A 23,530-nucleotide genomic window follows, 5' to 3' on the forward strand; every position below is an offset into this window, starting at 1 on the left:
TCCTGCTACATACAAGTAAATCTGATTTTGAGAAGCTTCTTAAGATCACATTTGTGTCAGGGGAGGAGCACACACACTAAGGCACACTTGGAGAGGGCAGAGAACAACTTGCAGTCTTGGCTCCTCCAGGGAGAACTCAGGCGCTTTGTGGCGAGCGCCTTTACCCATCAGCCCCCTTGTTAGCTTTCTTCTCTTGCCCTCTGGAACAGCCGTTCTCCACCTTCCTAGTGCTGCAACCCTTTAATTCAGTTCAGCCCCAGCCATAGAGTTATTTTCATTGCTACTTCTTAACTGTAATTTTGCTGTTATGAGTCATAATACAAATGTCTAATATGCAGGATATCGGACATGTGACCCTGTGAAAGGGTCCTTCGACCCCCAAAGGGGTCTGAACCCCCAGGTTTAGAGCCCTTGTTCTAAATCTGATGAAGTCTTTGACTTGTCTTTCAAGGAGGGTTTAAGTTCTGCTTACTTACTGAGCATTTCCTGAACCCCCTCTCTCCCCCAAACTACCAATAAACAGGGACAGTTTTTGTCTGTTGCCTCAGTGATTCCCAGACACTTTATTCTGCTCTATCAAGCTTTTCCAATGAGAAGTCTTAGGAAAGACAGCCCCAGGATATCTAAGGCAGGATTAAAACTACTGATGTATTCCTCTGAAGAATGTTATCCAGGAACCCACATGATGGTTCAGTGGGTAAAGGCACTAGTTACAAAGCCTGAGGACCTGAATTTCATCCCTGAACCCATGTAAAAGCAGGAGGAGGGTTGGGGATTTAGCCCAGTGGTAGAGCAAGGCCCTGGGTTTGGTCCTCAGCTCTTAAAAAAAAAAAAAGAAAGAAAGAAAAAAAAGAAAAAGAAAAAGCAGGAGAGAACTGACTCCACAAGTCATCCTCCAGCCTCCACACACCATATGGCAATGGGGAATGAACACTTTCACACTAATAATAATAAATAGGTGCTTTTCCCTGGGAGCCCTTTCTCCCCTGGAGAGTTCCTTCTCGCTTTCCCTGTCTACTAAAAACAAGATGTTTGCTGCTTTTCTGTCACCTTTCAGCTGGATTATTAATTATCTGGAACACAGGCCCTGTTTTGCCCACCTAGGTTCTGCCAGTGGGCTACGTCTCCAACCCTCAGCTCCCTCCCTCTCTTGTAACAGGTACCCGTTACTGAGACTTAGTAAGCACTACACATGGCGCCCTACAGCTTGGAAGTTGCTATGCGGCCAGTAAGAAGGCTCAGTAGGTAAATGCACCTAACCCGACAGCCCGAGTTCAATGAGTTCAATCCCTGAGACACAACAGTGACCGACTCCCCCAAGTTGTCTCCTGTCCTCCACATGTGTTCTGTGAAATCTAACTTCAATTCTCTTCTTTGTAAGCTGCAGTGCTTAAAAACGGGGGCGGTATGCCGGGCAGTGGTGGCGCACACCTTTAATCCCAGCACTCGGGAGGCAGAGGCAGGAGGATCTCTGTGAGTTTGAGGCCAGCCTGGTCTACAGAGCAAGACCAGGACAGCCAAAGATACACAGAGAAACCCTGTCTCCAAAAACTAAAAAAAAAAAAAAACCAAACCCAAAAAACCCCCCACACAAAAAACAAAGAACAACATCAACAACAAAACAACCAAACGGGAGTGGGAGAGGATAACGACTAAATTCGACTGACCCCTTAGGAGGCTGCTGCGGGAGAGCAGCTCGTCAAAGCCAGGTGCACACAGACGTGGACCTGACCACACTACACAGCAAGATTCTGTCGGAAACAGTAGAGTCACACTAGATTAATAGTGCAAGGATGTTTAAATAAGAAGAAGCCACGAGTCAACTTTCAAATGTTTTATTTTTAGTGTTTTAAAACATTTTAATACAACAAAGATATAAAATAATATATATTAGTTAAATCTGGATTTAATTTAGAATCAGGTATTTACTTATATACAATACTGTGCTTCAAGGTATGGCTACCACAGGGCCTTTCGTATCTTCAAGTATGACTAGTTTCTCTGTGGACAGGAGACCTGCAGGTAGAATCCCCCAACTCAACACGCCTGGCTAGTCCACACACACTGCTTCTCCACCGAGTACAGTTTCACCCCTCTGTCCCACATCAGAAACAGTTCATTATCCCAACAATCCTGATCCTTCAAATGAAAAATCATTCAAATTAAACATTTTAAAGATGCTAATAACATCAGGCTGTTTAGTTCTTCAGAAAATCCAGTAGCTCGGCTTAAAGAAATGTGAAATAACACTGAAAAACAAAAACACCTTCCTAACATCCCTTCTCTCATCAAAGCACAAAGCTTCCTTATGCCAAGACAAGAAGTACACAGATGGAGGGTCCTTGTTTACCATACAGTAGAATGTCTCCTCAAAATAACTTAGTGTGGCTGGAGAAACAGCTTAGTTCACAGACATCTGTACTGAACTCCAGACAATAATTGATCACATTAGTTAGGTGGAATTAGTGCCACTGAATTGACAGGCAAACCCACAGCTCCTCCTACAATAATTTTAGTCGTTGGAAGCAGCTATTCACAAAGAGAAGAAACAAACAGCCCCTTTCTCTTCCCACTGCTGGGTCAGCTGAAGCTCTCTGAGCTCATTTCCTAGGATCTAGCAGTCCCCAGCTGCAGAGGTAGAGGGGCGACAGAGGCCAAGCTCACCCCCAATGGACAGCGGCTGTCTAAACTGTCCTGACGGGTTGTCGTTAAACCTCAAGTGCTCTGGTGGCTTTCACTGTGAAGGTAAGCAAGTAGACTACTCTAGGGAACACTCTTTTCTCCAGGGTCTGAGAACCCAAGGGCTGACAGACAGGTGAGCATACTGTCACTGCTTTCACTATGGGATCTGCCTACAAAAGACTATCAAATAATTAAGTGTATTAAGTCAGGGAGTTCAAGTCAAGAATACCGTAAACATTCTTAAGCATTTTGGATCTAGAATCTTTAAGTAATAAAATCGCCTTTTGCTAAATATTATCAAAACAGGTATTTGTCATGAATTTGAATTTAATCCCAGCATGGGAGGCAAAGACAGGTGGATCCCTGAGTTTGAGGCTACCCTGATCTACAGACTGAATTCCAGGACAGCCCAGGCCACACAGAGAAACCCTGCCTTTAAGAAAAAAGAAAAGAGAAGAGAAAAGAAGAGAAAAAGAAAGAAAAGAAAAGAAAAAAGAAAGGAAAAAAGGAAGGAAGGAAAAGTTTTGCACAAATGTTCCTAAAACAGACTGCTGCTTCTCTGCTATAAAAGGATTCTGCTCCTCTGTTCTCTGCTTATAAATGAGGGATTTGTATGACTTCCCAGTCAGAACACAGGCAGGCAGGCAGGCAGAATAGGGCTATCACCACCCACAGTGTTGTCAGTATCATGCTCCCGGCAGTGCGGTTTCTTGGTCACAGCCCACCCTTATTAGATTGACTGATTCTAAGACTATCAACATGTAGAACCAGCATATAAAGTAGCACTTTTGCTACAGCAATTCCAGTCAGAGAGAACTGGAGGATAGCCTCAGTGGGAACTGCGACACAGACAAAAAGGTTTCTGCCAAAGATGTGGAGATGAGAGCAAGCTTCCTTAAGACCTCGATCCTTTCCTCTGGCTTCAACCACCTTTCAAGATACTCCGCCTTGCCCTGTAAAATACACAGAGCTAATGCTGTAGTTCAGTAGTAGAGGACGTGCCCAGCACACACAGCCACAGGGTTAGCACCACGAGGAGGGCAATACTGCTGTTTCTGGACCAGAGGCGATCGATCCATCAAGGACTTCTAGGAAACCTCTACTTTGCATCCCAACTCAAAGCCTTTGCCTCCTTCTGTACAAAGCTGTCAAGGATGAAAGCCTTCTACAACAGCAGAATCAAATACAAGATCCAAAAGCATGGAGCTTCTCCACCCAGCCACACCATGCCAAAAATGTAAACAGAAATTCTATCTTTACTACAGTTAAGATTTCAGCAAGAGAAAAAAGGTGTGAAGACAAATACAATTTTGTCTCAGTTGTGAGACTTGAAGATGATTAACTCATGTAAACACTGTCTTATAATAGCTAATAGGTTACAGTCTAGCTTACCTTTTCCTCAAAAAAAAAAAAAAAAGAGTAACTGCAAGACCACTCACAATCCTCACTGCAGGCTGCTGCCAGGCACTCTCACCACGGATAGCGCTGCAAAGCTAGCTGTATTTACTTTCCTATTTTGTTCTACAATAGAATCCATATGGAGGAGAGAAGCCTGATGTTAAGACATTCATCGTTAATACAGTTAACATTTTAAAATTAACGTGGACACAGATGGTTTTGGAACAGTCTCCCAAAAGCCAACACTAGCTTCCTCCTAGCTAAGTTGGGTCCTGCTATGTTGGGGTGGGGATGTGAAAAGGGGTGACAGGAGTAGCCTTTGACCTCAAGTCAAACCACTCAAACAAGCATGGAAAACCTTCACTCCATGATTATGCAATTTCTTTACAAGAGATATTGGTGTTTTTGATCCTGGCTTATAACAGAATCAACAATTTAAAATACTGTAAGAATCTGAAGTATAAGATTTAAAAACATAATCAAGCTTGAGTTGCTTCACATCATTTCTCAAGTGAGAAATGAGTGATGTTTCTAGCAGACTCAAAGTGTTTTGTTCAGCACGGGCTGAAACCCACCTGCCTAGTATCCCCTGCCTAATTCACCCAGGTAGCTTCGGGGAGGGTGGGGCTATTGACTCCAACTGCAATACCGGAGATTTCACTCAGACAGAGAAGGAACACAAGCATCTGCTGTGGTCTAATTGTCACCTCAGGATGCCCGTAGCTCCTCAAAGTCCTTGTATTAAAATGGAATGTAAAAACTACACAATTGGTATTCCACTTGTTTAAACTGAAGGTCAATTTCCAACTCTATAAGCAGGCTAAAGTCAAAAATAAAGTGACAAATGGTAGAGAGGAGAAATTAATTACTGAAGGTAATTTTCTAGTGTAAACAGCAGCTCATTTATTTTAGTTCTTGACTGCCTAATTAAGACTATAGAAAGAATGTATGTACACAATTATTTTTTAAAATAAAAAGCAACAAGTTTTTTGTGTCCAAGTATGCCTCAGACTGTTTACTTTCAAAGGTCAAGAATGAGAAATTTCAGGAAAACAAAATAAACCTCAAAGACTTAACACTATGCCTCCAACCTGTAGATTTTTTTCACTAGAAGAAAAGAATTCTTTGCATGCACATTTACTTATTTACTGACATGAGAACTTTAACATCTGATAACACTCTGACTTGTCATTAGAAAAGCAGTAGAATGGGCTGTCGCCTGCCTCACTGTTAGGACACAAACGTGCTCCACATCCTCAGAGCACTGAAGGGACACCACTTTACTAGCATGAACTGCGCAGCTGTTCCCCCCGAATCCTCACTCTTGTTCACACTGAAGCTTCCAAACAAAACAGGAATTACACCTGTGCTGAAAATGCTGCCCCCCATGTTTGCATCCGTGGGAAGGCCAGTGACACCTGACACATGGCCCCTTCCATTCTCTTCTTGTTCCATACAAGCTGCTGTGTTCAGTGTGCTTTTCTTACACAGGGATCAAAGGGTAAAAGACTTACTGGTAAGACAATCACTTTCCAGACAGACACAGATCAGTTCAATGGACAACTGAGAACGCTCAGTCGGTGGGGACAGCTTCAAGAAACCTTTCTTGACTTGAGTCCTACTGGAAATCAATACAAATCCACCCACCAGTCCACACTGATGTGCTTGAGTTCAGGAGGCTGCTAAACGCTCAGCATGCACGGGTTATGGCCTGATATCACCCTCAGACTGGGTCTTCCTACAGTGAAGGAGGGGCAGCAAATCTGTCCTCGAACTCTGTTCAAACAGCTAGCTGAGGAGTCTTGGTTGCTCTTGAGTTTTATAGTCACAGTCTTGCTCAGAACAGGAAACCTGTCAACATATAAGCCAAAATGCAACATATCCAGGAACAACCTGGGGACAAAGCAAAGTTATTCATTTTCATTCCATAACTACTGTATATTTAACAACAAACTCATTACAGAGATAGTCTTCATCCAATCAGTCTTTTCATTATTGCTGGTTTAGAAAATGGCCAACAATATTCATTAGGTACTGTGCCATTAACATTGCATTCAAAGAAAGAAAACAGAGGAAACCAAATTCTCGCTCTCCTACTCTGATGATACGCTCTGGTATTGGCTAGAGTATGGTAGTACAAAAAGAGTCTTGTTGTGATATAAAAGGCAATAAACACATCAATGGAATAATGTTCATGGGCAGCCAAGATGAAGAAAATTCCAAAGAGGTTGAGAACCCAGGATAGAGTATGCAAGAAATTCCAGCTTCTTGGCGTATCTAGGAAAAGGACAGAAAGGGCATTTAAAAACACATTTCTTCCGATGCTTCTTAGTCACATGCTTCTCAGGGCAGATTGTAAGCTACTGCTAACCAACCTACCTCCCTACCTTTTTGTGCAGCTCTATCTCATGTAGTTCAGGCTGCCTTGAACTGGATATGTAGCAGAGGATGAACCCGGGGCTGCATGCATGGAAGGCAGGCACTCCACCAAGTGAGTTACAACCCCAGCCTGTTCTTCACAGGACTTTACATCCTCCCCACTTCCTCCTCTGCAACCTGCTGTCTGATATGCACAGAAGCATTAAAGACATACTTACACTCTGTGACAAAGAAATTCAGCATGGTTAGAACAACTGTGTGGCCACTGAACATGTAATCTCCACAAGTGTGGACGCCAGTCAGGGTCATACCAAAGCCGCTCCAAATGGCAAACGCCCGGCGTAGTTTCTCCCACACACTTCCATATATCTATAAAGAAAGCTGTGAATTAGTTCATCAAATGCTTAAAGGGCTGCAGAGCTTCCCCAAATCCATTTCGGGGAACTCATGAAGAATAATGATTCAGAAATAAGAGCATCCAGGCAAAGGTAAACCAAGTCTAACCCAATTATTTCTAAGTGGGCCCAGACAGTGACCAAAGCTTGACTGTACTCAGAAAATGCTAATTAAATAAAATCATCGTAATTCAAACTCCTTTATAGTGGAGTTACTTTAAGTGCAAACGTCAAACTGGGCCTGGGTGGTGGTGGTGCACACCTTTAACCCCAGCACTCGGGAGCAGAGCCAGGCGGATCTCTGTGAGTTCGAGGCCAGCCTGGTCTACAGAGTGAGATCCCAGGGCAGGCTCCCAAGCTACACAGAGAAGCCATATCTCCAAAAACAAAGAAAAATTGTCAAGCTGGGCATGTAACATATGCTGAAGAGGCAGAGGCAGATGTATCTCTGTGAGCTTGAGGTTAGTCTGGTCTACAGATTGAGTTCCAGGACAGCCTCGGATACATAGAGAAACCTCATGTCAAGACAACAACAAGAGCAAAACATAAAAAAGGTCAAGCCAATAAGGGAGGCTCCTTGTCTGTGTATCCTGCATACTGGGCGGTAACAGCTTAGATGCAAGACTGTAAAACATCGGTAGCGAACTTCTGCCCTCCGGGGTTCTCCCAGTGTGCTGTAAGCCTGTATTTAAGCCCTCCTCCCTCCTTCAATAAACGGCATTCGACTTTTTTTTTTTTTTTTTTTCGTTTTTCGAGACAGGGTTTCTCTGTGTAGCTTTGCGCCTTTCCTGGACTAGCTCTGTAGACCAGGCTGGCCTTGAACTCACAGGCTGGCCTTGAACTCACAGAGATCCACCTGCCTCTGCCTCCCGAGTGCTGTGATTAAAGGCGTGGGCCACCACTGCCCGGCCGGCATTCAACATTTTAAATGAATGAATGAATGAATGAATGAAGTCAAGCCAAGAATGATGTAACATGTCCACCATCCCAACATGCCATAGTCAGAGGCAGGAGGCTCAAGAGTCCAAGGCTGTATTCTCAGTGACATAGGCCAGCCAAGGTTACATGAGATTTTTGTCTTAAAACAGCCACTGTAAAACAAGAACATCCCTAAGTTTTGTTTTTATTCATAATGCCCAAGTTTAAATCTGTATTAAAATCTTTTTTTTTCCTTCTTCAAGACAGGGTTTCTCTATATAACAGCTTTGGCTGTTCTAGAATTCGATTTGTAGACCAGACTGGCCTCTAACACACAGAGAGATCCACCTGCCTCTGCCTCCCATGTGCTTGGTAGGTGCGCCACCACTGCTCAGCCTCATATTAAAATCTTTTTTCTTTTTTGGTTTTTCAAGACAGGGTTTCTCTGTAGCTTTGGAGCCTGTCCTGGATTAGCTCTGTAGTCCAGACTGGCCTCCATCTCACAGAGATCCACCTGCCTCTGCCTCCCAAGTGCTGGGATTACAGGCCTGTGCGGGATTACAGGCGTGTGCCACCGCCGCTGCCACCACCACCACAACCCAGCTAAAATCTTTTAATAAGCTCCAACTTTTCAGGCTGGGCTGTGGGGGGCACATGTTTTTAGTCCCAGTCCTTGGGAGGCAGAGGATGGAGGATCGCTGTGAGTTAGAAGGCAGCCTGGTCTACGAAGTGAGTTCAGGATAGCCAGGGCCATTACATAGAGAAACCCTGTCTCCAAAATCCAAAAACAAACAAACAAACAAGCCCCAACTTTCTTCAAAAAGAAAAACTTAGTAAGGAAATAAGCTATGCCGTAACCTCCAGACTACCATTTAACATCTACTCTCCCCATCTTCACTGGTTACAGGAACACATACATTGATGAGGCCATGAACTCAGCCAAATCTCACCCTCCTGGCCTTTCCTGAGGCTAAGCAGAGCCATGTTCTGTACACAAAGTTTTAAGCAAAAGTGTGGAAGATTTCTAGGAAGCTACAGAGACACAAGGGGAGGTCTATTCTACCATCCCACTTGCCTTCTCTCTACAATTCAGACATGGTAGGTAATTGAGCCGTCAGTAGCCACAATCTATCCCTGAGATGCAAGTCTCACATAGAAGAAGAAAGATGGATCATAGGTGCTTGATGAGTCAATCATACTAGAATCTTTTTTTTTTTCTTTTGTTTTTTTGAGACAGGGTTTCTCTGTGTAGCCCTGGCTGTCCTGGAACTCACTCTGTAGACCAGGCTGGCCTCGAACTCAGAGATCCTCCTGAGTGCTGGGATCAAAGGTGTATGTTACCATTGCCCAGCTGGGTATTATCTTAATTAAGGGCAGGGAACAAGTAATGCTAGTCTCAATTAATTATCAAGTAGCTACAGTCTTTTCATCTTTTCCCATCCTACATCTCTCACACATCCTTCTAGAAACAAACTGACACAGGTAAGAATGAACAGGAAGCTGTCTAGACAAGACATGCAAATTTGCTTTGTGTTGCTAAATTTCAAAAGTCGCATGTTCTCAGTTCTGTGTTGGTTCCACGATTTTAAGCCATTAATTCATCACAATGAAATGCCCATGGACCTCACTGTAGGGGGTCTGGCTGCTGGCTGGTATCCCCACGACGCTCTACTTTTAAGACTGCTATAAATAATGTAGGCCAACAGGCAGGCTACATTATACTTCAAAGCAATTGGCAGCATTTAGGGCAGACTTGGATGGAAATATCCATATGTAACTAATTACTAAGGAAGAGTCATCTGAGACTTACAGAGGTCTGTCCACACTGGAGAGTGACTTCTAATTTGTCCTTGTAGTACAAGATGCAGCTGAGCACACAAAGATCCAGGCTTCCCTTCAGTGGCCATCCCCTGATAAACCCCTTCAAGGGCCGGACATTCTCTTATCTACCTTACAAACTTCACAGGAAAGCAACCCGTTTCCTCGACCACTTCATTCCTTTGATATCTTTGGATCTGGAACTGCGCTCAGTAGTAGCAGCTTAAAAAAAAAAAAAACCCCTTGTATAAAAGAAGTATCTATCTACATGAATCAATTAAGCAAAAGATACAAATACAAAAGTGTTCTTTGAGATCTCCAGATCTCCATAGGAAAGACCTTTGGCAGGAAGCAGAGACTAGGGGTCTGACACCTCCAGCCCAGACAGAAATGACACAGGTATCCACGTGCTGCCCCCTGGAACCTTGTCTGGATAAAATGACTACCTCTCTTAATGACCAAATGGCTCCTCTCCTGAACTTGCTATGGTTTGTATCACCACTCCCATACCTCCGGAAGCCACACGTCCTTATTCCTTTGTACAACAAAAGACATAAACTTCAACACTCTGGCAGTCTCCTATTTTGTACACGGCTCTGGAGGTATTACTGAATGTGTATACCTTTTCTTCTGTTAATCCATTGAGACTAAACTTGTCAAACTTTCAGAGGGAAAACACAACTTCATGACAGTTTGTTCCTAGTCAATTTGCATACTTTTTGGGAAAAATGTTTTTGTCCTCACGTCAAACCACGTATGGAAATAATTTCAGGAGACTAGATTCATATGTAAAGAAGACCATAAAACATTAGTTATTGTCTTTCGCTAACTAGATGTCTTTCGCTAAGTCATGACTGATAACAGGCAGTGTGGGTGAGACGTGAACGAAGTGGCGTGCTGCAGGAATGAGAGAGCCCAGCCCCATCTATCTTCATAGTCATTTCACCCTTCAATCAAATGCAAAACTGCCATTACTGCCAAAGGATGCTCACAACTGCTGTGACAGTTACATCACACAACTCTGGCCTAGAGCAGGGTAAAAGTTGGCACCTCTGTCTTCACTGAGCATCCATCTTACTTACTGTGGAAGAATCACATGCTTAACTCTGCTCACGGACATGTTAACTATGGCTTCTACTCAACTTATTTTATCTCCCTTCAAGGCTAAAATGCAGGTACAAAGAAAGGTAAGGATGAAAACTGAGACGCCTTATTGTCAGCTGTCCCAGTATCCCTTCCAGACCTACTGCCCCCAAACCGGCAGGCACACTGGAGCCTCACTGACAGGTCACCCCATCATGAGATCACCCTCAAGCAAGAGCAGTCACCTCATGGAACTGGCTTATTTCCTCAAGTAATAACAAGAACTGAGACCAACTAGACCACACTTAGACCAAGGAGGTCTTATTATGTATACTTCTTACTCTTATCCCAGTTTTTCCCTTATTTAAACCTAAAGTTCAAATCAGTACCCAAAGACTGATTTAGGGCATCACTGGACTCCTCCGTTCCTCTTTCCAAAGTGGCCACAATGACTGGATCCTGTCTTCCACCACTACTAATCCCTTTAACTGGGACACTGGGATGGGTGACTCAGTTTAGTCTGCTGAGACTTGGGGAGTGGGCTCCGCAGTTAAGAATATGTACTGTTCTTTTGCCACCACCAAACGCCTTTAATTGCAGCACTTGGGAGGCAGAGCCAGATGGATCTCTGTGAGTTCGAGGCCAGCCTGGTCTGCAGAACAAGATCCAGGACAGGCCCCAAAACTACATAGAGAAACCCTGTCTTGAAAAACAAAACAAAACAAAAAACCAAAAAACAAAACAAAACAAAACAAAAAACCAAAAAACAAAACAAACAAACAAACAAAAAAACCAAACCAAACAATATGTACTATTCTTTCAAAGGACCCCATCAGTTCCCAGCACCCATGAAGGAAGGCTCCCAACAGCAGCTCCAAGAAATCCAACACCTTCTGGCCTTTGTGGGCACCCACACACATGTGTATATATCCAGACACATATACATACACATAATTAAAAAATAAATCTTTAAAACTTCAACCAGACATAGCAGTGTAAGTGCATAGCTCTAGTCCCAGCACTCAGGAGGTTGAGGCAGGTAGCTTTCTCAAGGCCAGTCTGATCTACAAAGCAACTGTGAGAACACCCAGGTGTACACAGAGAAACCTCATCTTGAAAAACAAGAAGACAAATCAACCAACCTCTCGTAACAATTTTAGCTATAAATCAATAAAATAATTAAGTGTTTGAAGACACACAGCCAAAGAATGGGTGGTCAATATTATGGCAACATTGACTTCATGGTGGTACCCTACAGTCTACTTTAAAGGAATGTTTACTTGTTTTATATAAGTTATTAAGCCAACTAAATTAGATTCTAGTCATTTTTCTTTTCTTTTCTTTCTTTCTCTTTTTTTTTTTTTTTGCTAATCTAATTTCTAAAGCAAAGTCAATTTTACCAATTGCTTAGAAGGAAATCACAGAGAGCAGTAACCAGGAACGTTTTAGAGAAGCTTAGAGATCTGTCGCTCTAGGAAGCAAAGTAAAATGGGAGAGGAACACCACTCTGGTCATCTTTTGTTCAGATAGGGTCTTGTATCTCAGGCTGGCTTGGGACTCACTACGGTAGTGGTTCTCAACTCTCCTAATGCTGCCATCCTTTAATAAAGTTCCTCATGTTGTGCTGACCCCCAACCATGAAGTTATTTTCACTGCTACTTCATAACTGTAGTTTTGCTACTTTTATGAATTGTAATGGAAATAACTGATATGCAGGATATCTGATATATGACCCCAAAGGGGTCATGACCTATAGGTTGAAAATTGCTGCATGATGTGGTCCAGCTGTCCTCAGATTTGCCAATCTGTTGCCACAGCCTTCTGAGTGCTGGGATTATAGGCATGAATTGCCACGCCTGGCTCCTGATGATTTTTTCATTGTTTTTCTGCTTTGTTAACTAAAGGCCTGAGTGAGTCTGGCAAGATGGTTCAGTGGGTAGAGGCACTCCTGTGCAGGCCCAATAACTGAAGTTCAATCTCTAGGTCTTACAAAAGTGGCAAGAGAGAACTGGTTCTCCTAAGAGCTGTCTTCTGAACTGCACATTCATGCTGTGGCATATGTATGCCTGCGCGCGCGCGCGCACGCGAGCACACACACACACTCCCTAAATTTAAAATGTTTTTGATAGATATTTTTGAGTGATGTCTGGAGACAAAAAGCAAATGTGGATAATGTTCATTGCTACTCTTCAGAAAGAAAGGTTACTTAAAAAGAACAAAGTTACAAAGTGTACCTCTAAAATATCATCCTGGATTTTTTCAAGTGAGCATTTTAGAAATATATATCACAATTTAATGCACTTGTCCTTAATAATATAATTCTATTTCCAAAAATCCAGAGGTAAGTACAAGTGATGACAGCTCAGAAGTAAACAGTGTTTGCCTAGCATGTGCAAGGCCTTGGGTTCAAGGTTCCTCCACAAAACAAGAAGAAAAGCTCTAATGTTTAGGAATATTTACTATGAGCTGGGTGGTGGTGGCACATACCTTTATTCCTTGCACCCAGGAGGCAAAGGAGGGTTAATCTCTGAGTTCTGAGTTCAAGGCTAGCCTGGTCTACAGACAGTGCTCCAGAATGGCCAGGGCCATACAGAGATACCCTGTCTCAAAAAACCAAAATAAATGAATAAAATATTTACTGTTCAAAATACCTTGGAAACAAGAAAATTTACATCCTTTATGATCTGGGGGATGGGAATCTTGCAATGGAATATCACACAGCAATTAAAAGGATGAACTTTTTAAACAAGTGACTATAACCATGATTTTTGTTTGTTTGTTTTGGTTTTTTGTTTTCTGAGACAGGGTTTCTCTGTGTAACCGCTCTGCCTGTCCTGAAACTCACTCTGTAGCCCAGGCTGGCCTCCAACTCAGAGATCCACCTGCTTCTGCCTCCCAAGTGCTAGGATTAAAGGTGTGAGCCACCACCACCTGGCTATGTACTCTTTTAGAAAAATTAATTAGTGAGACTAGGGAGATGGATCAAGTGCTTCTATGCAAACGTGCCTTGAGTTCAGGTCCCTAGAACCCATGCCAAGAAAAAATGCCAAAGGCTAGTTGGATATAACAGCCCACTTGTAATCCCAGCATGAAAGCTGGAGAGAGGAAATCCCCAGAGCAGCTGGCATGCTAGCTGAACTGGTGGTTCCAGGTTCAAGAAGAGAATCTGACACCAATCTCAGGCCTCACACAGATATACAAGAGAAAGAAGTAAATAATGTACCAGTACCTTAAACCTAGTTACAGACCCGCCTCTGCAGTATGTCCTTCAGGTGAAGAACGTCCATCAATTTATCAGAGTAAATCAAAACTCTACTTAAAAATGATTTCTGCTGCTGGAGGTACCTAACAACTTTAATCCTAGCAGCTGTGAGGCACAGCCAGGAGGATGTCTGTGAGTTCCAGGCCAGTCTGATTTATATAGTGAGTTCTTGGCCATCCAGAGCTGCTTAGGGAGACTCTGCCTCCAAGGGAGGGAGGACTGGGGGAGAGAAAGAAGAAACTCCAAACCAGAGCTGTTCAAGCAGACACAACTGTTAACAGTTTTACTTCCAGGTGGGGATAAAAAGGGTTCTACGTGAGCTGCTGCTTTTTACATACAGTTATATATCATTTGAGTTCTTACAAGAAACACGTACAATTTTGTAATAACAAGATGTTTTTCTGCCAGGTGATGGTGGCACATGCTTTTAATCCCAGCACTCGGGAGGCAGAGGCAGGCAGATCTCTCTCTGAGTTTGAGGCCAGCCTGGGCTACAGAGTGAGTTCCAGGACAGCCAGGGTTACACAGAGAAACCCAGTCTCAAAACAAGGAAAATGAAAAAAAATTTAAAAAAAAAAAAGGAAAAAGAAACGTTTTTCTATATTGAAAAACACAAAACTCCCCAACAGTTTTTAACCTTAAAAAAATTTTTGCTTTTGAGAAGTCTGAAATTGCACTGGGCCCTTCTCAGTGCTCAGTCTCACATGCCTAATATGTGGAGAACTTTGCTGCCCTTCACCTCAAGGGCAGTATTTTTAGCTCCTCATCTGCTTAATCTTCCTTCTCTAACTGGCTGTCAGCTATTTCCACTACAGAGGCAAGGACATCTAATTTTGTTTTACAAACAAACAACATTAAAATAACAACAAAGGGACAACAAAGGGTGGCGCATGCCTTTAATCCCAGCACTCGGGAGGCAGAGACAGGCGGATCTCTGTGAGTTCGAGGCCAGCCTGGGCTACAGAGTGAGATCCAGGACAGGCACCAAAACCACACAGAGAAACCCTGTCTCAAAAAACCAAAAATCAAACAAACAAACAATCAAAAAAACCAACAAAGGTGTTAATGTAGCCACCAAGTCTCCTGTCTGAAAAGTAGGTTAATAATTTTTTTTGCCCAAATTTAACCATTCACCATTTTGTGTATCAAGGACATATTGCACCTACAACTTTTGTTTTTGATTTTTTAGACAAGGTCTTTCTACACAGCCTTGGCTGTCCTGGAACTCAGTTTGTAGACCAGGCTGGCTTCAAACTCAGAGATCCACCTGCCTCTGCCTCCCAAGTGCTGGGATTAAAGGCCTGTGTAACCACACCCAGTTGAGATCCTCGACTTTTAAAATTATTTTATTATTATTTAGTGAGTACTGTGGACTGAACCCCAGGACCCATACACTAGGCAGACACTCTATCACTGAGCTTAAATTTAGAAGATGTTACCCTAGACCTTAGAGTAAAATGGCAACAATTATAACCCACTCTTTTGTTCCTTATCAGCATAATTTGTCCTCTCCATTTAACCAGAAAAGGATATATCTACAATACAACAAAGCAGAGGTTATAAAGCACACACCACAACCAAAGGAAAAAATCCATCAATATTTCATATATCCTAGAAGGTTGACAAAGTACTGAGTTAGTTTTAAATGGAAAGTGCTTAAACTGTTTCAAGAAAAGGACTGATGAAAGCAGTAAGGGACCAGAGCACACCACAGGAAGCTCTAAGTGTATCAAGGGTGGACGTGATCAAATGCAGTGTGAATGGGTATGAGGGGTGATATGAAACCCTTTATAGTACTTGATTAATATATACTAATAAAAACACTATAAAAAAGGATGCTGAGTGTAGTGAGAAAGGGAAATGTAGCAGAAAAAAGATAAAAAAAGTCAAAATAATTTTTTCCCATGGTCTCATAACACGGAACTAACATCCATGATGGAATCACAGGGAGATAAGTCTAGCTTAAGGTTACTTAACCCAGTTATTTCTGTTCAGTTGACTGCTGATACTGCCAATACAAAAAAGCACATTTTAATCCAGAGGCCCAATCTCTGCCTTCCTGCACATACTGTGTATTAGTGCAGAGGCACTATCAAGAACACGTGGGCGGTGGCAGCGGCTACCTTTCCAGTACACTGCAGGTGCTGTCCCGGCACCGAGAGGGAGGTCACAAACATGGTGAAGCAGCGAAGCAGGAAGACGGTGCCCATCAGACTGCAGAGCCTGCGCAGAAGGATCGACCTGTGGACAGTGATCAGAGCAGAAATCAGAGACTGCGCCAACTCTCCTGGAGAGAGAGCAAGGGAAAAACCACTGGTCTTTACAGAGGACAGAACACCCCCCCCCCACCCCACTCCCCCACCCCCGCTTACAAGTTCTGTACTAAAAGGAAAACCACAGAGACAAATGGGGCAGTGTTTGCCTGGGGCCGGGCTGGGACTGGAATTAATCATGAAAAGACAAGAGGGAACGCTCATTTGGTGTTATAAAATAGACTGTGGCAGTGTTTGCTCATGAGTTGTTTACTAATTGTAGACCTGTAAACTTAAAGGTAGAAAAACTTACTATATTTAAATTACTTCTATAAAGCACTTGGAATGTGTGTCTGTGGTTTTATTACACCTGCATACAAAATAGTGGGTTTCACTATATATGTGTCATTACATTTTAATTTGGAGGAGAGGAATCTTAGGAGACCATCTAACATGACTAACATAACCCACTAGAGTTCTGCAGTGATGGGGATGTTCTGTCTGCCAGTAGCCAGCTAAATACAATTGGCTCTTGAGCACCTACAATGAGGCTCATGTAAGTAAGATCTGACTCTAATGTTAATTAATTGAAATTACAATAGCCGCATGCAACCAGTGTGGATCTGAAAAGGCATTCTTTTGGTGATAAAATATGACCCTACAAAAGTGGAGGGATATCTTTTTGTTTGTTTTTCAAGACGGGTTTCTCTGTGTAGCCTTGGCTGTCCTGGAACTAGCTCTGTAGACCAGGCTGGCCTGAGATCCACCTGCCCCTGCCTCCTAAGTGCTGAGATTAAAGGTTTGTGCTACTACCACCCATCTAAAAGTGGAGTTTTCAAGAAGGAAGTAATACTGGGAAGCTTAATATTAGTACTACTACTTATAATTTATTTAAAAAAAAAAAAAAACTGGGCTGTAGAGATGGCTCAGTGGTTAAGAGCACTGGCTGCTCTTCCAAAGGTCCTGAGTTCAATTCCCAGCAACCACATGGTGGCTGATAACCACTTGAAATGAGATCTGGTGCCCTCTTCTGGTCCGCAGGGATACATGCAGACAGACTACTGTAAATAAATAAATAAATCTTTAAAAATAAAACAACTTTATTTATTTTGAGTGTTTCAATTACATGTAGGTATGCGTGTTTGCCTGTGGATGTGTGCACGGAAGTGCAGGTATCTTTGGAGGCCGGGGGTGTAGGATGGCCTGGACTGGAGTTACAGGAGTGGAGAGCCCACCATTCAGCACTGAGAACTGAACTCCAGGGCTCTGGAGAGAGAGCGAGCAGCAAGTGCTTCTGTCACGAGTCACCTTGCCAGCCCAGAAGTTGTTATAGGAGTTACTCCATCACTTGAGGTTGCTCACCAACAGCATGAAGACAGCTCCTAAGAGTGGCTCTCTGAAGTTAGTCTACGCTGTCCCTAGCTTAAACTTAAGCTATGAAAATAATATTCAAGTATATCTAAACAGAAACTCTGAATAAGCAGAGCTTGAGTAATTATAAACTGCGATATCATTTATACTTTATTCCTTTAAATGCCCTAAATCTAAACAGACTAAGAGTTGGGGACTTTCTCTCAAGAGCAGCACTGAACACAAGGCAAGGTATGTTTTCATCTTTAGTGTGCACATCTGGATGGAGCTTAGGAACCTGCATTTCAACAGCCTTTCAGAGGATTTCAATCAGGGACACAAAGATGACATTTGAGAAATAGTTTCTTGGACTAAGTAAACACCGCCTCCTGGGTTTATCTACTGTAAGTAAACCCCACTACTTGGAGTCACCTGGTCACAACTACACTTCACGGAGTCTACCAAGGTTTCCTCTAAGGTTAAGTTTGTTCTTATTTTCAAGAGTGGATAGATTTAAGTCCACAGGGTCTTGTGAGCCAAAGTTAACCAGAGAGCAGTGACACACACACTTTTAAACCATTTCCTCTTAAAATAGGAGTCTACACAGGACACACTGAGAAACGTGGCAAAGATAGCACCATCAACCTTTCTTCTCACCTTCAGAGCACTAAAATAACTGCAGCTCAGGATGCATGCGGTGACCACAGACTTCCTTGTGAGGAAAGAAGTCCCCAACTGTAAGACACCCAGTCATTGCTCTTCAGGGTTCTAAAAACAATGGGCAGTAGCTAACCACAGACAGTTTTTAATGTTTTCTTCATCACTAAGCCTTATTTTCTTTCCTACTTTTTTTGTTTTTTACTTCTAGCAAGACTCACTAATGTAGAAAAGGGGTCTTCCCATACTTATGCCTTCCTTGCTGTATTTATTTATTCTATTTGTTTGTCTATTTTGGTTTTTCAAGACAGGATTTCTTTGTGTAACAAACAGCTCTGGCTGTCCTGGAACCCGCTCTGTAGACCAGACGGACCTCACAGAGATCCACCTCCTCTGCCTCCTGAGTGCTGGGACTAAAGGTGTGCGCCACTGCTGCCACCACATCTATAATTTTTTTCTTCCATTTTTTTTCCTCTCTTTTTTTTTTCATTTATAATTTTTTAAAAAGGTTTTCCCTTGGTATTTCTCTATGAAAGTGTAAAGAAGCACTCTCCTATTTAGCAGCTTCACTATCTCAGATGTTCAGAGCATGTAGGACAACCCTGTTTAATGGGCTTTTTTCCTCCAATCAAACACTTAACCAACACGATCCTTGGAAGCATTTCTGTTTCTATAGAAATGACATTTCTAGTTTGTTTCTGCAGAAGGAGAAAGGAGAAATATGAGAGGGAGAGGAAGAAAAGAAAGAGAAGGAAGAGGAGGTAAAAAGAGGGGGAGGGAGAAGGGAAGGAGGTGGCAAGAGAAGAAGGGGGAGGAGAGGGCTAAACTAGCAAGGACTGGACCAAGGCTGACTGACTACCTTTCCCCTATAAAATACAGTCACAATATTACTAAATCTATTGGTCTTACGGCCTTCCTTAACTAAGCCCCCAATTTTCCTTTGTAGAAAGCTATATCACATTGAGCAGAAGGAAATCTTCCAGGGCAACACAGAGGGAAAGACCAGGCTTGACAACCCGACATGAGAGTCAGATATTTTCAGTCTTTAGGAATCAGGACTACCTGTGCTTGTGAAGAAGAAGAACGAGGATCCAAATGTAGCACAGGATCATGCCACACACTTCAGTCATGGAGAAGGCCCACGGGATCCTGGGAACACTGCAACAGAAAAACTGTTCTTTTTGGAACTGGAGACGAGCAGATACATCCCTTTTCAATACAATGCTTGACTCAGAAATACTCTAAAACTTTATCTCCCTAAGGAGAGGATATCTAGAAAGCCTGGGGGTTAAAAATCAGCTTGATAAACAACCCCTCTCATCAGAATCTACTAGCTGTCCTGAATTCCAGTAATGATTCTCTGTAAAGAAATGACAATCTGTCTCTCACAGACTATAGCATTCAATGTCTTTTTCTTTTTTTCTTTTTTTGATTTTTCGAGACAAGGTTTCTGTCTAGTTTTGGTGTCTGTCCTGGATCTTGCTTTATAGACCAGGCTGACCTTGAACTCACAGAGATCCTCCTGCCATAGCCTCCCGAGTGCTGGGATTAAAGGCGTGCAGCACCACCGCCCAGCTCTCAGTGTTTTTTTCTTAAATTAGATTTTATTTTGTGTGTGTGCCCTTGGAGTTTACAGCAACTGTTCGGTGCCTGGCATGGGTATAGGTCTTCTTCAAGAGTAGTACACACTCTGAGCTACCTCTCCAGCCCAACATCCATCCAATCTCTTAAACTGTGAGTTATAGGACTTGAATAAAGAAGGGAGTCTGCACAAAATTAAGTAAATAACTAAGAAAAAAATGACTACAGTAAAAAGTTTGTGAACTTGGAACAAACAAAACCCAATTCATCACCCAACATGTAATGACTGAGTCTGAGGTGTTTTCTGCAGTGCCCACCTCACCCACACTCTACTGCACAGCTTTACTGCAGTCTTGGTTCTCTTGGTTCACAACACAAAACACACACTTCACACCGAATGCCATCACTCCTTACAATGCCAAGGAATGCTCCCTGTAATACCTCAGCTCAGATTCAAGGACTGCTCTATGTTATGAAGCACAGTGTCTTTACTACACAAAGCTTGCTCTGAGGGGAAAATGCTTTAATTATAAAAACAGATGTAATCATCAATTTTCCTATGTGCTACTCTCCTCAGCATATGAGCAACAAGTTATCATACCCTTGGGTTGTCTTCTGTGATGATGGCTGACTTAAAAAATTGCTGTGGCTGGGCCGTGGCACAAGCCTTTAATCCCAGCACTCAGGAAGCAGAGGCAGGTGGATCTCTGAATTCAAGGCCAGCCTGGGCTACAGAGTGAGTTCCAGGACAGCTAGAGCTACACAGAGAAGTCCTGTCTCAAAAGAAACAAACAAAAAAAATTGTTACATGAATTTTGGCTGAGGATTAGAATAACATTTCCAACAACTTCTAAATGGCCCTGAACAGCTGCCATTTTGTATTATGAATTTATGTGAAGTGGTATTCTCAGAATTGAGGACTATTAAAAAAAATAAAAAAATATTGATTAACTCTGAAAAATACAGAAGATGCTGTATTCTCAAGTATCAAATATTTAGGCAAGATTTAATTTTTTATGTAAAAATAAACAAGAATATTTTATTATTATTATGTACATTTGCCTTTTCAACTTTAGTAACAGTAAAATTATATACATGTCAAAATAATTATCTAAAGATAAATCTATGATATATTACCAGGGAATGTAGGACTTACTAGGGCCAAAGGCATGTGCCACAATACTCTTAAAAACATACAACACTGCCTGGCTCTTTTTTTTTTAATGTTTATTTTTCAAATCTTTAAAAAAGTTTAAATTGATGTTTTACCTGCATGTATGTCTGTGTGAAGATGTTGGATCCCCTAGAACTGGGCTTACTGACAGCTATGAGATGCCATGTGGGAGCTGGGAATCAAACCCAGGTCATCTGAAAGAACAGCCAGTATTCTTAACTGCTGAGCCATCTCTCTATCCCCTGATATTCTTTTTTTATTTAATATATAATAGCTTTACTCAGTATATAATAAAAACAAAATCAATCCCTGAATTAATTTGTACTACTGGAAATAAATTTGATTCATCTAATGGTATTATTTTAGGAAAGCAGAACCCTTTTCATCACTTAAAATACATTTTTTTTTTTTTTTTTTTTTTTTTTTTTTAAAGAAAGGCAGCTAAGTCTACTACAAACATCCTCCTAACGTAGTACCACTTATAAATTTCCCAGAATTTGGAACCTGTGGTCCACCTACCTCAATTTCCAGAGTAAGGTATGTACCAGCAGTCATTTGATGGCACCAGACAAGGCAAATGGAGTATACATGTCAGCTATAATCACAACGCTACCATCCACATTACCACTGCTGTGACTCGAGAAACCTTCTACAAACCTGGCATCTAGAAACAAAAACCTACCTGTCTAAGAATATATCTGGGAGTGGTGGATAGGTCTGCATGTCAGGCACTCGCTCGTGAACAATAACCATAATGAAAGATGTAAACCCGAATACTATAAAAACATATACACAACTCAGTATGGTCTTCCAGTACTCTGGGTCCAATCTTCGAACAGAATGTTTGTTCTTGCCATTCATGTACTGGTACTGCTCAGAACTCAAGTCAGTGATGGGTCCATCACAGTTGTGTGTGGGCTCTCCGTTACAGAGCCAGTCTGCATTCTGAAGAGCACTGATGAATGGAGTCATGGGACTCATGGGGCTGTCGCTGTTGTAGCCCATCTCCTCCAAAACATCAATATGGATTTTCTGCAATTTCCTGACCGAGAGCATTAACCTTTTAATGTCTCCTAGGACTTTGATTTCCAGAGGAGGAGATCGAAGATCATATTCAGTCAGTGTGAGTAATGTGATTCCATCCAGTCGGTGCTTGTTGCACAAAATGTCCACATATTCAAAGAAACCTTCATCCTTCAGCCACACTGCTACATGCTTAGTAGTCCAGCGGCGAATACAGAGTTGACTAGGGCCTGCCATTTCTTCCTCCACTGACTGTTAAAGGAAAACAAAACAAAACTAGAATGTAGTCCAACATCTTCATTAAAGACCAAATGCAAATATTCATACCAGAAACAATAAAGTACCTATATTGCCCCCACTGGCTTCCATAGTCAAAGAAACAAAAGTTATTCAGTAATGAGTATTTTCAATAGATTAACATTCTAATAATTTTAAGAGGCTAACAGCAGGTGTTTCAGTTTTATGGAGGACAGTTGTTGAACCCACGACTCACGCAGGATAAGTGATCTATCCTGAGCTATACCCCAGTTTTAACACTTTAGAAAAAGGCGTTTTACAAATGGTGTTTTCACAGCATGTTAACAACGATTACATCAAAAGATTACTATTGAGAACACTGGAGGGGGGAAAATCCCATTTTAATGCTTTTTATAAAATGAAATCTATAAAAGACATATGAGAAAAGTTAAATCTCTGAATCTGTCATGTTCATGGGGGAAAAAGTTCCCCCTTGAGGTGGAAAAGAACAAAATTACAGATAGAAAAATTCCAGGAGACTTTAGATTTGTACATCTCTATTTATTATATATGAGATGATTTAGCCAACAGATAAAAAGATTTCAAAATAGCTATGAACTTCAGCTAAGTTCCAACTAGCCATTAAGAGTCCCACTGCAGAAGTGAAAAGGCACTGCTGGGAGTTAGTGGTCAAAGTTTTAAAAGAAAACTGCTACTTCAATATACTCATAAATATGAAGCAAAATTCAGATTATATTTATAAAAGGCTATTTAAGTGCACTATTTTTAAAAGTACTGATAATTTTTGCTACTTTGATCCTACTCAGCTATATTTGTTCTTTTTCTCTTGTAAAACCCAGGTCTATTTCAAGTTTTTAAAGTGTATCAGATACATAGAAAACAAAGGCTGGTAAAGAAAAAAGGATAACAAAAACTACTTCTCATGTGTCTACTTCTTTGACTATTAAAAGTTTTCTGGATTTCTAATAATTCACTATATATCCTTCTGAATAATGTTTAAAAACTGGACAGGTATTCTTTTAATCCACAATGATACAATAAATATCCAGGGTTTTTTGGGGTTTTTTTTGAGACAAGGTTTCTCTGTGTAGTTCTGCGCTTTTTTCCTGGAACTCACTTGGTAGCCCAGGCTGGCCTCGAACTCACAGACATCCACCTGGCTCTGCCTCTCAAGTGCTGGGATTAAAGGCGTGCACCACCACCACCTGGCAATATCCAGTTTTTAAAGAAAAACAAAAACAAAAACAAAAACAAAAATAAAAACAAAAAGCCAGCTGCAGTAAAATGTTCTGGGTAGATA

General features: G+C 41.8%; 1 protein-coding gene across 1 annotated transcript; it reads right to left on the reverse strand.

The window, feature by feature from the left end:
* Window positions 1-3,156: 3,156 nt before the first annotated feature.
* Window positions 3,157-22,220, reverse strand: Samd8 (sterile alpha motif domain containing 8). Its single transcript, XM_036199351.1, has 5 exons — window positions 21,632-22,220; window positions 19,257-19,352; window positions 16,059-16,176; window positions 6,678-6,828; window positions 3,157-6,357 (listed from the first exon to the last, which is right to left on the reverse strand). The coding sequence occupies exons 1-5, from the start codon at window positions 22,207-22,209 to the stop codon at window positions 6,053-6,055; spliced, it is 1,248 nt and encodes a 415-aa protein (XP_036055244.1). The 5' UTR covers window positions 22,210-22,220; the 3' UTR covers window positions 3,157-6,052.
* Between the last annotated feature and the right edge of the window lie 1,310 nt (window positions 22,221-23,530).

This window comes from Onychomys torridus, chromosome 9 (genome assembly GCF_903995425.1).
Source record: "Onychomys torridus chromosome 9, mOncTor1.1, whole genome shotgun sequence".
NCBI lineage: Eukaryota > Metazoa > Chordata > Mammalia > Rodentia > Cricetidae > Onychomys > Onychomys torridus.